The sequence below is a fragment of the Orbicella franksi genome, chromosome 14, assembly GCF_964199315.1.
Source record: "Orbicella franksi chromosome 14, jaOrbFran1.1, whole genome shotgun sequence".
Classification (NCBI taxonomy): Eukaryota; Metazoa; Cnidaria; class Anthozoa; order Scleractinia; family Merulinidae; genus Orbicella; species Orbicella franksi.
In genome coordinates, this window is record NC_138158.1 from 7,876,721 (window position 1) to 7,894,220 (window position 17,500).

The 17,500-nt window shown below is 37.9% G+C and overlaps 2 protein-coding genes across 2 annotated transcripts in view; both read left to right on the forward strand.

Annotated features, from left to right (window-relative positions):
- Positions 1 to 3,365: 3,365 nt before the first annotated feature.
- Positions 3,366 to 6,519, forward strand: LOC145467629 (uncharacterized). The gene is made up of 2 exons (XM_081451207.1): positions 3,366 to 3,492; positions 5,573 to 6,519. Exons 1-2 carry the CDS (start codon positions 3,366 to 3,368, stop codon positions 6,517 to 6,519), a joined length of 1,074 nt encoding a protein of 357 aa, XP_081307333.1.
- An 8,313-nt stretch (positions 6,520 to 14,832) lies between these two features.
- LOC145467813 (uncharacterized) overlaps positions 14,833 to 17,500 on the forward strand; it is a 12,391-nt gene continuing 9,723 nt past the window's right edge. Inside the window, exon 1 of the mRNA XM_081451424.1 lies at positions 14,833 to 15,533. The gene's annotated coding sequence lies outside the window, so the exon portion shown is untranslated. The remainder of the gene's footprint in view (positions 15,534 to 17,500) is intronic.

Consider the following 17,500-nt stretch of genomic DNA (forward strand, 5'->3'; position numbering starts at 1 on the left):
ATAACAGTCACTTGCTATGTGCTTCCTACTAGCCCAAGTCAAATGATGCTCAGTGGTTCCTGTATATGACATTCTAAATATCTGTGATGCAGCTTACAAGATGTCTTTGTCACTGGCTGTAAACCTAAAGGTTTTGGTTGAAACATGTTCAAGTAATTGGATTTCAGTGCAACCTGTGTCTTTAAAAAAATTGTTCATACTTGTGTCCAGGACAGTGTAAGTGCACAACATCTGGTCCAAGCCATTGTCAAGGATTAATTACTAATTAGACCCTTAGGCCGTAAGGGCTACGGGTCAATAGCCCATGAGGCAAAGCCGAATGGGCTATTGACCCGTGGCCCTTGAGGGCGAAGGGTCGAATTCTTTTAGTATCACCCTACTAGTCGGACAGAAAAGGCAGTAATAAAGTTAGCAAATGCAAGTTGAACAAATATTTATTTGGGAATAAAACGTGAGAAAGCGTCACGCTCGATTGCACCAATTTCGCTACTCGAGGACTATTACTAATAGTCCTCTAGTAGCGTAGCCAATTAAAATGCAGGATTTGCATTAGTCCACTAGTTGGGTGATACTAATATATTTTATTACTGATGTGTCTAGGAGACTATTAAGTGGTTAGCTTACATTTATGAAACTTAACAACATTATATCTACTATCAGGGTCGTGTTGTTACACGTCAGACAAATAATGTTAGTTGATTTATATATACTATTTGCCATGACTGAGGCATCAACAACTTTACCATATGATTTATGGTGTTCTGGTTCAATACTGATTGAGAAGATATATCAAACACTCGAGACAGTGTTGGCTATCCAAACACCTCGAATTTCGTCAAAAATACTCTGCTGTGCGTCGTATTTTCAACTCTCTTCTCGATGTTTGGATATCCCGATGAAACACTGTCTCTCGTGTTTGACATGTTACAAACTGCTTACCTTCTGGCCGGCGTTGACCGAGGAATATTCCAGGATATGCTAATTCTTCAGAGTTTCATCTCTAAATATAATAGACAATCTATTACTGATGCTATGTTGACATCAACTGACTTTTTATAGCATAACGGGTGCCAAAATATATGTTGGCTAACTAAACATTGCTTCAGCAGAAGGTAACACCTGCAAGCATTTCAGCTTCATAATTACTTTATTGATCTTGATCTCCTATTGCTTTTTTAATTGAACATCATTGCTATGTGCATTTATTGCTGCTCATGATTGAATATCCCATACAACATTGCTAACATTTTCATGTTGTGAATTTCTTCATTGTATGAAAAACTCATTCTGGATTAAAAGCAATCCCATCATCTCTATAGATCGAGATTGGTATTACTCGTCAACCAATCATCAGCCTGCACTGCCTTATAAGTGTTGATATCCAATGACAATGCAAAACATTCTTTTAAATGCAATTCTTGGTGCTAGCAGCATTCTTATTCATCGTTTGTGGAAATATCATGCCATTAACAACAAACAGCACATGGAATTTATACCTTACCACATGTCTATAGCATGTTTTACAAACCCGATTCAACATCATCAACACTTGTTTCACTACAAAGGTGTTCAACAATGCAAGGACCTTCTTAGCTTTGTCATATTGAGTAGTGCATGCTTATATAATAACAACAAATACCAATATACGGTGCCCGAACCTTGGGTAATCATCTCATGAAACTTTGAAATAGTCAACTCAATATTGGTTTTCGGCTTTGTTCTTTGTTCTATGGTCATGTATGCATAAAGGTTTGCCTTTTGATCAGAAGCCATGTTTTGTCTTTGTGGTTATATCGCACTCTTGCTCTACCTTTTGCACTTTGATCAGATGGCATTCATGTTCTGTAAAAGTTTGCCCTTCTCTGAAAACCAGTTGCCTTTTTTGCCGTAAACGTTGATGAAGCCCCTGAACATGATCATGTATTAAGACGTACCATGTCATATCTTAAACACTTTGTATTAATCAATCAGGACTATTTTGCAAATATTGAACATCAGCAACTCTAATTTCTAAAATTACAACTTGCATCATTCTATAAATGATATTCTACTGCTCTAAGTAAGAAGTTTCCCATTCCTCCGACTTCTAGTGTCCTTAATCCATGTCTGTCAAATATCAATATGACATACTGGATGGTTTTCTATCTCTTACCATCACTGTTTGTTTCACAAATAAGTGTTATACCTCTAGTGTCCTTAATCCATGTCTGGGCAACCTTCCAAGAGCCTTCTCAAATATGACACACTGGATGGTTCTCTCTTACTCTCAAAAAGTGTTATATTTTCACATTTCACAGCAGACACAGCTTTCAAGCAGGTGTCAGTGTCCAGCAAGCTATTTTGCTTCGCATGTACCTACAGCAGCTAGCAAGCATGGATGTTGTGTTATTTATTGTATCTTTGAATCTTTAATATAGGGAAAGTAGCATTTCTACCTTTGATGTATTTATTGCCACTATTGAATTTCAATTTGTATTTTTCGTTTCTATTGTAGCTGAAAAACCCACTCAGGGAGCTTCAATAAAGTTTGTATTTATGTATCTATGTACGTCTGTGATCAATAGTACATATAGCATTTCGCAATGCTGAACTGTACTAATGCCCATCTCACAATATCGCGATCGTTTCCGCGACCTTTTTCAAAGAAAATTCTCTCCACGCCTTCAAGAAGCCTAAAATCTCTTTACAAAGAAACACTCGCTGTGCACATTGTTTGAATGCTGTGTGTGATTACTAGTCCAAAATAGGACAAACATATCATAAATAAACTCTTCAGCCTGAAAACTCGAGCTCCCAACCAGGACGTTTACGATGCGCGTAAGTAGTCAATAAAAATTGGCGAGAAAGGCAGGAGTTATCCTAACTTGTGGCTACGTTACCTAGCAAGAGTAGCCACAAAAAAGGCAGATAGTTTCACAAACCCTTGAAAAACAGTTCAGCCTAGAGAACTGCAGCAGGCCCTTTGTTTACTTTGCATTTTTGTTCTATTGTTTTTGCTTTTCATTTGCTTTTTGATTTCCTTCGCAAATTCTGCAACCTCAAAGATGAAAAAACGTACTGCTTTCCTTGTACAATTTACAACAAATATAAACTCGTAGAGACTACAAATTGCTACAAATTGTTAGCCTTTATAAAATTTACCCGTGCGTATTTTTTTTTCCAAACTGCGCTCGAAATCATGTGACTGCCAATTCGAATTGGTCGGTTCATGACATTTACGGTTAACCTTATTACGTCTGTTGTAAGTGTTAGGGGTTTATGGTGTTACATGCTGTACATTTATAGGTTCATCACACTATATAATTCAGTATCTTTCTTTTTAAGGTTTTGTGCTGGAAAAAGGCTACTACTAATCTGCTGAAGTTATGAAGAAAATAGAATTCCTGAAGTTGTTTACTGCTCTCTTTGTTGGATTGTCTTTTTTGGCTATAATTATTCTTTCATACTGGAGTTCAATATTTAAGTTACGTCGACTGGATGGAAACTATACAGGTAAGAAAACGTTACATTTTTTGGCCTTCAAGAATGCACAGCGAATTCCTATTAGTATCAGTGTAAAGATCAGTGACATTAATTGCTACAGGATATTGAATGACAGATTTTGTGCTTCGTTTCCATCGGCCGAGATCTGTAGTTAGTCCTCTTTTGTTGTCCTTGCACAGGCCCTTTCGATTACATCGTTTCGTATCATATTCTAATTAGTTTTAGTCGAATTTTACTAGTATACTAATGCAAATGTTGCAATCTGATTGGCTGAGCTACTCGTATACTATCAGCCATTACAGTTCACCACTAAATTTCTCCGATTCTTATTGGTTTAAATTGATCACGTGACGTAATATTGTTCATCCGCAGAGAGACACTATCAGCCCATAGTGCCCGTCCGAGAAAAATACCCGGATGGATAGTACTGGTCCGAGAAACGTTTTGTGTAAACAAGCGGACTTATAGAAAATAAACAACTGAAATTGAATTATATGGGTTTTAATCTGTTTTTTATTTTCAAATTTTACCTTTGACTTTTCACGGCTTTCATCTTAAAAAGTTAAAAAAAATTTAATGCGATTTTTAAACTGGCCCGCGGAAGAAATTTAATGGTGAACAATAAAGACAATAGAGTGTAATGTCTAGGAACTATCGGTCTGATAGTTGCCCTCGAGCTCATAATCTAACTGTTAAATACGGGTTATTGACCAAGCGTGAGGTCAAGACATATATCTTCTTAGATGTTTTGATGTGTAGTATCACTGTGTATTTTTACGAGTTGTGCCGTATTTTGACGAGCCCTATTGGGGGCTCGTCAAAATACAAACAACGAGTAAAAATATGTATATCTTATTAGATGTTTTGGTGTGTAGTATCGCTGTATACTTTTACTCGTTGTTTGTATTTTCACTCGCCCTACGGGCTCGTCAAAATACAAACAACGAGTAAAAATATACAGCGATACTACACACCGAAACATCTAATAAGTGATTTAATATCCAAAGATTTCTTGTCCCAAAATTCTGACTTGCCAAGCTCTTTAACCTTTCGCACGGCCAGGAGGAATAAGACGAGTACAAATATCGTGTGATATTTGTACTCGCTTCGCGCGTTATTTGTACTCTATGAAGCAGAGTTGGATAATAAAAAGCGATGCTACACACCAAAACATCTGATAAGAGATTTATTATCCAACTGCTGTAGTCAATAAATTTATCAGTGACAAGAGAGAGAGTGTGACAGTTTTGCGTGCGCTCGCCGACCTGTACGGCAAACAGGTCTTCTGCTGTACAATATCGCTGTATATTTGCACTGTTATTTGGACGGTATTCGCTGCAGTTGGATAATAAGGCTGGATATTAGCCAAGTTCTTTTTTTGGGTGTTTGTTGACCGTCACAGAGTCTAGGTCCATAATGACACGCAAGAGAAAAAAACAAAGAAAGAGGTCAATACCCAGCCATCTTGACCTCACGCTTGGTCAATATAAAATCTCTTATATGGAAACAGAACACTTTTTTGCGGGACACAGCGGGTAATCCCGAAGGGACAAGACAGCGCCTTCTTGGATTCGGATTCAGACATTTTGCCTGTTCACGGAGAGAGCCATATATTAAGAATTTATATTGACAGTTAATTGGGTTATGTAGTTTGCATGATAGCGTTTCCTTTTATTTCCTTAAAAAGAAAAGCTTATCAAATCTACTGTTATGCAGACATTTTTTCCGACAGATCTTTCTTTTACCAGTTGCCGCAATATTTCTCTATATACGGTCAAACATAAGTATAAAGCCTGGTATCTAAGATTCAGCAAACCAATCAGAAAGTTAGAAAGTTGTTTTTTTTCTTAAAGTACGTAACTAGTAACCTTTACGATTAGTTAGAAAGCTACAGCCAACAATCGACCCCCCTCCCCTCCCCCCGAAAGAGAAAATTGGAGCGAGCGTCTATGTAAAACCGTTGATAATAGCTTTCAAGGCCACGTGACTTTTCCCGGAATGTGTGTGAAGGGAACTCTAATTTATTGTTGTAATAGTCACAACAAAATCAATTTTCTTTGTCGTTCTCTTCTGATCTTTGCTAAAATAGTTACGTCAAGAGTGTCCCACTTCCGTGAAGCCGAATCCAATTCAACAGTAACGACAACAGCTGACAAGTCAACTTCTATAACTTCAAAGCCATTCATTTATCTCACTCAAACCGAACAATGTCTTCCTCAACACTTGGCCTCATCGACAAGGATCGGAGATAACAAGACCTGCAACTGTGACGTAATAGTACTAAGTTACAAAGAGGAATGTCAAGACGAGAAGCCATCACACATTTCCTATGTATTTGCCAAAGAAAGCACCTGGACCACAGGACGAAATCTGCTTTACTTTGTTGCAATAGAGAGAATACGTCACTACCATTACTACATCTTCTTAGATGATGATGTAGATCTTGGATTCAACTCGTTTAGTTCTCAAGAAATAAAGAGACTGTCACCGTTTAGAGCCTTTGAACAATGGCTTTTGGATGATGAACCAGCAGTGGGTGTTGCAAACTATAAAAATACTGGTAACGCTCTTTTGGAAAGAAGACGCTTGATATGTGGTATCAAAGAACCACCGTTAGTCGTTCCAGTGATGTGGTTCGATGCTCTCTTTAACGCTTTTCATCATCAATCCATCAAGCACATTTTGCCCTACCCTACACAATACGAGCAAGAGAGTTGGTGGATTTCTCAGGTACATGTAATTTGTTCTACAGAGCTGATATTCCGAGGCCAGGCGCTCAAGTATGTAGCTATAGCTGCCTCCAACGGACAACATCGTGCTTATCCACGGGGGAACAAGATGTTTTCCGAACGAATACCTGTCATAATCGAGGACATTCAAAACAAGGCACCTACAGCTCACCAAAACCGCACCTTGTTTCAGACATTAAAAACCAGTCAATTAAAGAGGTACAGGGAGACTACAACTACCTACTGTATGAACACAACACATCGCCATCCGATTGTGCCATACTCATATTTTGAAGGCCAGAGCTGAAAGACATAGGTAATATATAGAGCATCTGACCACAGTTGAACATTGCAATATTGCACTTTAGGTCTAATGTTAGGTATTTTATTTGCGTTACCAATGATGTCCTGGACACTAGTTTGGCAAAAGCTTTAGCCAAGAAAAGATTTCTTGATCAATTACCTGAACTTTGGATAATAGAAACCAATCGTAGGATTTAGTTTCAGTGTGTGCAATCAAGTGATATACACTAGTTATTTTAGGGAGGCCATTTTAGGGATGCCATTTTAGGGAGGGCCCCGGAGAGGCAGAGGTACTGCCTTATTGGAAATTTCTAGATATATTTTATATAGACGGAGATAGTTGGGAAATGGGCTAAATGTTTAACTGTTAGTAATAGTAATTGGACCGATTGGAGAACAATTTAGGGAGTAATCGCGCGAGTGATTTTAAAATACGGTGGCCGATTTAAAATTACGAGCACGATTACCCCTCTGAGTAACAATTTCTGCAGTCTGATTGGCTGAGAACATGTCAAATAATCCCAAATCAGGGCAATTTCATCAGTGCAAACAGAGTGAAGTTGAGTGCTAAACGGTGAAAGTGAGTGCAAAACGGTGAAATTGAAAATGATTGACAGCTCCGACAAAATTGAGCGGGTCAAACAAAACGGGGGACAAAAGTTGGACGAAGATTCAAACTCTTAACCTAAATCAGTTTAAATACAGAGACTTGATAACAAAGCAAAACACAAAGTTCAGCAAAAATTACAAACTAGTTATCGTGAAGTGTGTAAGATAAGAAATATACACAGACGACGTGAGGACAAAAACATAAACTTGAGCTTGGCTGAATTGAAAAATGCCGGATCCGATCACGACGGCATGACAAAATCCCAGTTTAAAAAGTAAATTTTAAAATTCCATTAGTACTACTTCAAAAAACGCGAAGAGGAACGCAACAGCAAGACGCCCTAAGAACCTGCCACATCTTAATTTTGAAGACGAAAGGGGCAAGCGTTCTACTTTTGCGAAAAAACAAAGCTTAGAGATTAGGTAAGATAGTTCACAAACAAAACGCGACAAACGCAAATCTAACCTGTACAACGTCCAATGAAGAAGTTAATAAATGTCTTTCAGTCACTAAGAAAATCAGTATCTTGGTAGATTTTAGCTTTGTGTTTCTCGGCATTTTGTTTAAAGCAACTTGTGCTGGGTTGAAGAGTTGCTTCTCGGCGAAGACAAGCTTGAACGCGGCACAGAGTTTTTCAATCACTCAAAAAAACAGTTGCAAAGAAAGTCGTATTAAAACGGCAGGGAGGTTTTCTTTTGCTTTGTGGTCAATTTCTTCAATTCAAATGTAAAATAAAGACTACTTTTCACAGTTAAACGAAACTGCTCAGTTTTCATACATGACTTGTAATGAATTTTTACGCTTGAATTAATTTTCATACAATAAAGATACAGTAACTTGACGCTTCATTTCTGACGTAAAATACTGAAGCGTGACAGAAATTGTCACTTGTACATTATTAACAAGTAATCAAATGATTTTTCGCGTGCAATTTGGAATAAATAAGCACTCGCAAATTTTTTAAAGACTCTAACTTTCACGAGCCCGGCTCGTCCAATTTTTTTTAGTCTTAATAAAATTTACTTGTGCTTAATTATTCCAAATTGCACTCGAAATCATTTGATTACCTATACTAATCGACGAAAAACAAAAGTGTTCTGACGTAAGTTAGAAGACAGTTTAGTTAAAAGAATAATCTTAGACAGCATCGTTCATGTAGCTATCATGATCTTATAGAGAATAGAAACAAAATTATCATGAAACTTACCTTCAAAGTTATTAAGACGTACTGTAAGTTCAACGAGCTCCCTGTACCCACTGCATTCGACTTCCCTCTAAGACCGTGGACCAGCGCTACAACTCTAACATTTGTCTACGAACCTCTTCCACGTTAAAAGCAGTTAACGGTCTCTGCAAGAAAGCATTTCGTAAGTAAGCTTAAATGCGTATTGAATCTACGGCAAAACTTCAAAGCGCCATTTTACCTTCAGCGGACACGTGATAGAACAAGGTGAATAGTTTATGTTGAAATTCAAATGAAATTCCCGAAACCACAACCACGAACTTCAAAAAACAAAACAAAAGGTTTAAGACCAAGTCCACACTACTCGGGAGAAATTTGAAAACGCAGCTTTATTTCTACGGTTAGGCCTACCGTCCTCGATAATCCGTCACGAAAACGGAGCTTTTGGAAAACGCTTTTCAAACCGGAGGAACTTTGAGACGCCCACTCTTTGAAAACGACGGCGTCACGAAAGTCGTGTGATTTCCCTGCCCGAGGTTTACTGGAACACAAATCCCAAATGACTGGCGATTGTTGCGTTTTCAATTTCCTCTGGCGTAGTGTGAACAGAAAACACTTGATGCGTTTTCAGAGTGAAACCTTTGTTTTCAAATTCCTTCGAAGTAGTATGGGCGGGACCTTAATTTACCATTCACTGACCTTTGCAGGTGCGTTATAAACCTTTGTAAATCTCTCTTGGCTCTCAGTAAAAAATCACATAACGTGAAATGATCGAAGCCAAAGTTCAGGTTTCCTGGACAAATTTTATCTTGAAAATGGTGAATTTTCTTACTTCCTATTTCAAAGTCATTTCGATTTTATCACTTCAGCTGTTTCATGTACGTGATTTTTGTTTTCCTAAACATGATACGCCGTCGTCGGAAAAAAAAAATTATGAGTGTTTTCGCCCATTGTCCACACCAAAATCAAGGCAAAAGGTGATCGTTTTCACCGAAATCGAAGATCATTTAGTGAGATTGCAGAGAAATTAAGTACCAGGCTATCACGTGACATCGGTTCTAACCCAAATCAGGGCATGAAAAGCCACCTGATCGCAGTCGCCTCAATTTGTTCCACACTCGATCCTATGCCCCAGCTATGAAAACGAAAGTGTAGGCGCTGATATTTTACATCCTTGGCCAAAAGAAAAAGACTTTTCAGTTAAAATGATCATTTAAGTTCTTCTAAGTTCCAATAATGAGTTAATAGCACACTTCAGGGACTAAAAGTTTTTGTTACAATAATCTTCTCAGCCTTATGTCATCGTAAAACACAGTATCCTAGACACATAAGCCGGATTTGCATAGCTGTTAATAATTTCAGAGCGGAAAAACGTAATAAGCCTGCGCGAGTTTTGGCTGTGCGTCAGGCTCCAAGTTTGAAAAAAGGCGGGAATTTTGTCCATCGTGTAAACAAAAAAAGTTATGAATTTGACATGCTTTCCCAATTTTTTCGACAAGCAGCAGTATTTTCACGTCACTAATGGAAAGCTGGGGGTATTGTTTGCGTGGGGAATCAGTTTTTTCCGGACAAAATAAACTTAAAGAAGGTTTCCGAACCCTTTGTGCATTTGTCGCGGTATACAAGAAATGTCGGTGCGAAGACACATATTTTTCCACAAACCCTCTTCGAATATTGCATCCATATAAACAAACCACTGAATATATATGCAAGAGAGCCCCTCAGAAGGTAGGGGGAGCCTTGTTTTCTTCACAGTGAAATGCCGAAAAAAAAATTCATGCTTGCCGAAGTATAAATAAATCAACTGAAGGACATCCTCCCGTACCTTATCACAGTCCGCCGTTCTTTCCACCGATGCAGCGATGCAGCTCGCATTATTACCTGAGTCGAACAAAACAAAAGAAAAGCGAGAAATACAGAGCCACTGGAAAACGAACTATACACAAGAAATAACTTTCTGTTTCAGTTAGACGACTCTACACAAATACAACTGGATAATGCTAAAACTAGAGACCTCCATGGTTTACTAAACTGGAAAATTCACACTGTCAGCCAGACTGGCCCAATGAATTGGAACAGCATAATAAGACTGGATGAGAATGCCTGGAAAAAATTTTTCACCTCCCTAAAGAGTATCTGCAACGAGACAAAGTTGAAAGAATTCCAGTTTAAATTAATTCATAGGATTGTAGTTACTACAAAAGAGCTTCATCGATATGGTATTAAAGCGGATGATGAATGTCTCTACTGTGGTGAGAAAGACTCAATTGATCACACTTTTCTTAACTGTCGATTTGTAAAGATTTTCGTAAACAACGTAATTGACTGGTTTAACGTGGCCAACAACTCAAAATTTGATCCAACAATTGAAGAGAAACTATTTGGTATCACATCTTGCCCATACGAAAAAGAAATATTAAATGAATTTAATTACACAATCTTATTTATGAAATACTACATACACACCAGTAAGATGCATAACCAAGCTATTTACCTTTCTGTCTTTGTTAGTAGAGTTTTATTTGAATACAGAATAGAGAGCTTTAGTCAGTGAGCTACGAAAAAATGCCCCTCACAAAAGCGTGAAACCTTTTAAGGTTTTGCGCTTTTGTGAGAAAATGAAATTAGTTAAGTTATACATAAGAGAAATGTTAACGTTAGTACTGTTGAAACCAATGTAAAGTAGGTTAGGCGATATATGTGATAGTTGTTGTAATTACCAGTAGTGCAGGAAACGTACCAATAAAGTACTTTATATTCTCAAAAAAAAAATTACCTACAATTTTATTGTAAATCTAGGAATTGTAATCCAAACATTTTAATCGTAATTTTAAATTTTTAGCAAAGTTAAACTTAGATACACGACCCCACAAGCTTTCAGCTTTAATTATTATCGTATTTAAATAAAGTTTATCTATCTATCTATCTATCTATCTATCTATCTATCTACTCGATTGTCTGAGCCGCAAGTATGGCAAGCAATGCGCACAAAGAAGCGCCGTACGTTTTTCCGCTTTGAAGTTAATAACAACCTCTTGTTGACCGCGAACGATATTCTTACCGTACGAAGACGTTTGGATCCGGAGAGTTTTGTCGTGTAAACGAGTTTCTTTCGAATCCGGACACTTTTCCGCCTCCGATAATTTTGAGTTTGCAGTATAATGGGCCATATTCCTCAGAAATCAAAGTTATTGACGCAGTCAATGTTGACGTTCTCCAGACTTTATCGGGGACGAAGACGATGGCACGATCGAAGACCATGACTGTTTAAGAACAAATGCCTGTGGGACAACATGATGGAAAACGCGTGATCAGCGAGTGGAAAGAAAACTTCAGACTCTCTCAACCTACTCCTGGCCTTCTTTTTGGCGGCATTTTGTTTCACCTTGTCGAGGCAACAAACTACTTGTTAACCATTCCATCAGATGAATTTTTGTTTCTTTTTTTATATTATGAATGTTCCCGGAGTTATCTTCGTGTATAAAACGGTTAGGAATTCGAATATCCTTTCAGTGTTCACGCCTATCGAATCCGAATACTCTAAAATTGATGACTCCGGCAACATTTACTAGTAGGACACCGAAAAAATCTCATCCAGTGTAAGCCGTTTGGATCGAGAGAGGTTTCTTTGAAAGCATTTTCAAAGCGCTTGGAAGAAGTTTATCTTCCATGTGTTTATCCTAGGTCTGCTTCGAAAATAATTCTTTTATTGAATTTCTCTGCATGGGTGGCTCACCTGAGGCGCCATGGCTGCTGACAAGAATTGCATTCTATTAACCACTTGGAAAGTCGTTTCTCGAAAAGCACTGAACGTATTAAGGCGAAAAAAATTCCTTTTGAAAGTTTCCATCAAAGCGCAAGACGGTAAAAATATTTCTTTCCCGTTTTTTGGAACTTTCGCTCCAAAAATCTTATTGTGTGCGCGCAAATTTTTGCATGTTTAATTTTTAATTGCTATAACATTTACCAGAGTTTGCCGATCCATGGTGAAACAAGCTGCTTTTCCAGAACTACCGCACCGTTTAGATCGGGAGAGGTCTCTCTGGAAAGCACTTTCAAAGCACTGGGCAGAAAAAACTTATCTCCTTTGTTTATCCTAAGTTTAGTTCGAAAATAAGTCTTGTCATTTCTCTGCATGACTGGTGCACACGAGACCCCATGCTGCTGACAAAAATTGCATTCTAACCCGCTCGAAAGATTTTTCTGGAAAAGTACTGAACGGATAAAAGCAAAAAAGAACAGATCCCTTTGAAAAGTTCTTTGAAAGCGCCGGACTGGTAGAAGTTTTCTTCCCCTTTCCTTACGAATTGCGCTTCGAAAATCCAGTGGAAGTTTTGTTTTTCGATTTCCATAATCTATTTTTTTATTATTTTTCCCACATCGCGGTTGACCTTGTATCTGTCATCTGTCGCGGAATTCACACGTCGGCCTGAGATGAGATGCATGAAAGCGAGGCTAATAAGGCTTCGGTAGTTATTAATGACAATGCATTCTCGCAGACGACGATCGAATAGTATCCCATGATGCAATTTTCTACGTACGTGACGCAGCATCGAAGTTATCATGGATTTCAGCGTGAAATAACGTGGTTTTCTCCGCGGTCTAGCGTTGATTTGGATTTTACAGTCTCGTGCGACACTATTGTTCCTTTCATTCCTAACAAACTAAAATAGCGATTTCAAAATCAGGAAAATTAGTTAATTAGTAAAGTAATTCTCGTGTTATCACAAATATCGTGAGTCCCTTGTAAAAAAAGGTAACTTTTTAAAACACACTGATTATAAATCAGTTCATCTTGCTTAACCAGAGATTACAAAGGTTTAATTATTGCAAACCAATATTAATGCATGTTAAATTCCCTTGGGGCCTCATTATCTAGTTCTGTCATTTATGAAACGCTTTATTAATGCATGATCGTCTTGAGACGCTGAAAGGAAACATTCGTTGTATAAGGATCAAAAGTAAAGTTTTGGTATTGATCGGCCACACACATGGATAACGGATTAGTACTGTCAGTTGACAGTGTGTTAGAAGCCACCTTGAAAAACAGCAACGCTTCGTTTATAAAGATTTCAAGGAAGGAATTTCTGTCAATCCAAAAACGTTTAATTCGCATGCGAAGTATGGTGTACAAGAGTGAAGAGTTAGAACTCGCTTGCGGAGAAAGTGAAGTGATGTATCACAGTCTTTGCTATATAAGGGCCAACAACAAGCCAACGCAATACTATGCTGCAAGTACGACTTTCCGCGTCCCACCGTCAGAAGTTTTGGGAGATAAGGAAGAATGCCAGATTCTACAATGGTTTATCACCTATAAAGGCAAATTCCTGAGAGAACAAAATACACTATCAAATCTGAATGGAATGAACTTATCAGATGCAGAGCTGAAAGAAGTGGAAGCGTGTTCAAAGGTTTTCGAGCAATAACAAGACCATGATGTAGAACTTTCTGCCCAAATTAATGATGTTGAACTGCCCTCATTTAATTTAGGATTTACCTTTCTATCTTTCTAATTTAGCAAACTTATTGTGAGGACAACTGAATCTTGCAAACAGGGGTTTGAGCGATCCAAAAAGTATTTTGACCTTACACAAAATATTACTCAACGTCTTGTTCTAGCTTGTCAAAAATGTTATAATACTTGTCTTTGAGGTGGAGTTAACGCGAAAGAAGTTGTTGTAAACGGTGACATTTTCTGCAGTTCTCTTTATGCAATTATTTGAGACCTTATGTTTAGGTCTTTTTAGGCGGACGAAGTGAAACTTCAAGGGCATTGTTAATACACATGTTATTGCTTTTTGCACGCCGCGATATTAAAGAGGGAGGTATTCTCACGCGTGTTCGCTCATAATATTTCTAGCGCGACAGTCTTCAAGAACGAGGATTTTACACACATTTGTGATCGCATTTCTAGTGCCACACGCTTAAAGACCGTGAGTTATGCTCCGCACGCTTAAAGAATGAGGATCATACACCAAGCGCTTAAAGAACGAGGCAGCACACATTTGTGATGATTATGGATTTTATATAAATATACATTTGTGATAATTATGGTTTTTATATAAAATATCATGATAATATCACCAAAATCACACACATTTGTGATCGCATTTCTAGCGCCACACGCTTAAAGACCGTGAGTTATGCTCCGCACGCTTAAAGAATGAGGATCATACACCAAGCGCTTAAAGAACGAGGCAGCACACATTTGTGATGATCATGGTTTTCATATTAATATCACCAAAATCTCACAGTTAATTTGATATTTTGATATATCACCGTGAGATGGCATACGAAAGATATATCAACAAGCATTTGATAATATCAAAATATCATGATAATATCAACATTGCAAAATCTCGGAATCTCACAGTTATTTTGATATTTTGATATATCAAAATATCATGATAATATCAAAATATCACCGTGAGATGGCATACAAAAGACATATCAACAATCATTTGATAATATCAAAATAATATCATGAAAATATCCAGGTCTCAAAATCTCAAAATGTCACTGTTAATTTGATATTTTGATATAGTTATCATGATAATATCAAAATCTCAAAATCTCAAAATCTCATAGTTAATTTGATATTTTGATATTCTGCAATCCCGCACCTTAGTGGAATAATTCGTCCGTAGGCGAATTCACAACAACCACAGGAACGAGAGCTCTTGTTCGTTCGTCGATGCTTTCCACATAGCTTATATGTATTTCTCGACAGACCAACGAAACACAAGTAAAACCCTTCACTGTAACAGCAAAATTCTCCTTTGAAACGCATTGAATATAAACTAACTAGGTACTCTTAAAAGCAGAAGCCACGGAATCCAGACAAGTGTCAAAGCACGCTATGGTTTCATCCAGAGAGCGTGGAATGAATGATGACGTCACGTACGCAGTGATAATATAAGCCTAAACCAGATGTATAATGGGATACTATTCGATCGTCGTCTGGCATTCTCGTAAGAGCCTTGTTTCGTCGTCAATCTCGCGGTGTCTACGAGTTGTTGTGCTCCTGAATGCCACCAGAAGGAATAGAAATCTTCCACCGTTTGGCTCTAAGAGAAAATAGTGGATCTGGAAATCGTCACTATCGTCAACGAAGCGAAAATCCATGTACCATTTTTAAATTCGACAGCCACTGATCATATCCAGTTGCCAACAGAACCCCAATCTCTAACAACGCATTAACCAGCTTCAAAGGAAAATATTGAAAGTAAGTTCCATTTGTAACAAACCCTAACAGCTTGTTATTATGATGGTTGCCATCCATTCGGCGGGCCAATGTCAAGAAACTCTAAGGGAGTATAATTCCTTTCTCAAACCGGGTACTATTCTCTTCGCGAAATTTAATGAAGCTAATTTTGTTCAACATTTTTTGAAACACCGCGAGCCCATCATCCGTAAATACAATATCAAAGCCAGATGTCTACAAATTATTTTAATATTAGGATCTCTTTTTCTTAAATCCCCGTAAAACAGAAAATTAATTAACTAACATCTATATCTGAATTGTAGTTCGATTCTCCATCAGTAGGGACGGATTGATCGCGAAGCACAACTGACTAGACTACTACGTACTGTTCGTAGAAAACCACAGCAACTTTCTTACCAAAAATGTATCTCATATACAGTTTAAAAACTGAGCGGAAAGGTGTAACATTTGTTAACATTATTCGAATTATTAAATCAGTCCTCAATTTCAAACAGCACTCGTTGAACATCAACGAAAAGTCACCTTATAGCGCGTAAAACTATAATTTAAGTCTGCATATTCGTGCTACACTCTGGCACCAACTGGCACATAATACGCACATTCAAACATATCTCACAAGAAAGTAAAATTCATTCCTACCGTGAACACCTAATACATGTCCAACCATTGACAAGCGAGATCTTCAACCATAGTGTTAAAATAAAGGTTTTATGTTATGTTTATGTTACAGACAACGGATGGTTCCATCGGTCACGGAACTGTAAATATAGTTTTGGTGCTCGCTTTGTGCCAACATACACCCTCCGTCTTTATATGTTACTGAAGATCCGGCGAAATAATTGCTATTGTTTCGTATTGAGAGCCACATCCAGTACATTAGGTTCAGGGGTTTTGGAAATTAAGAACTGACAAGCCGACATGAACGGTTATATAATTAGCCGAAGCAAAGCGACGCTCAGTAACGGTTGATTTGACACAACTTTTAATAGGGATGATTAAACATTTTAAATTTTGGTGGTTTCGATAGCTTTGCTATGATCTTTGGTTAAAGTAGCCACTTGATTTATTTTGGCAAACAATTTCAATCCTTTTGGCTCGGTGATTCGGCGGTCTAAAGGCTTGAAGGATTCACGACGATAACTTCAAATGTTTGCCAAATGCTAATTTTGGTATTAGCTGCGGCTGAAAGTGTAAAGCATACTTCAGCATGTGGCTACTGGCTCAACATTTAAGCATAATCCCATCAGGAAAGAAATCACTACTTAAAGAAGTGAACATAACGATTTATTAAACATGGTTATTTTTGCAAAAATAGCATTCATTATCGGACAAATAAATTTCTAACATGAAATGATGTTTCTTGAGTGGTTCAGAAGGTATCCGGTCATTTCGCCCCATGGTCATTTCGCCCCCAGTCATTTCGCCCCAGCCAAAAGTCACTTCGCTCCACAATCGAAGTCACTTCGCTCCATACAAGAGTTACTTCGCTCCATACAGAAGTTACTTCGCTCCATGATATAATTAAAGTGTCTATATGCTTACAAGATTGTCACTATTTGCCTAGCTGATGTTATAATCGTCCCATTTATAAATACGATCTTAATGACATGTTTGTAATTGTTAGTTTCACTCGCCCTAATCTCTCTCTGTCCCCCACGCTATGCCGATGTTGTTGATGCGCTCGTTGGTAATGCGCGCTCCTTTATCGATGGCCGATCGAATTTCAGAAACTGTAACCCTGTAGAGAACTTAAAATGCGACCGAGATCGTGGCGTAGTTTAAGTGCGATTAAGTCTAAATATCTTTGTCTGATTACGCGCGTTGTTTAGCATTCACTTGTAGCACTTACACAGCAACAAGGTCAAACAAAGTCCGTTGATCGATCGATGGCCGACTGTATTTGAAAAACTTTGAAAATCATCCAACGACTTTTACCCTGTAAAGTTTCACCCGTCTGAAAGACCTTT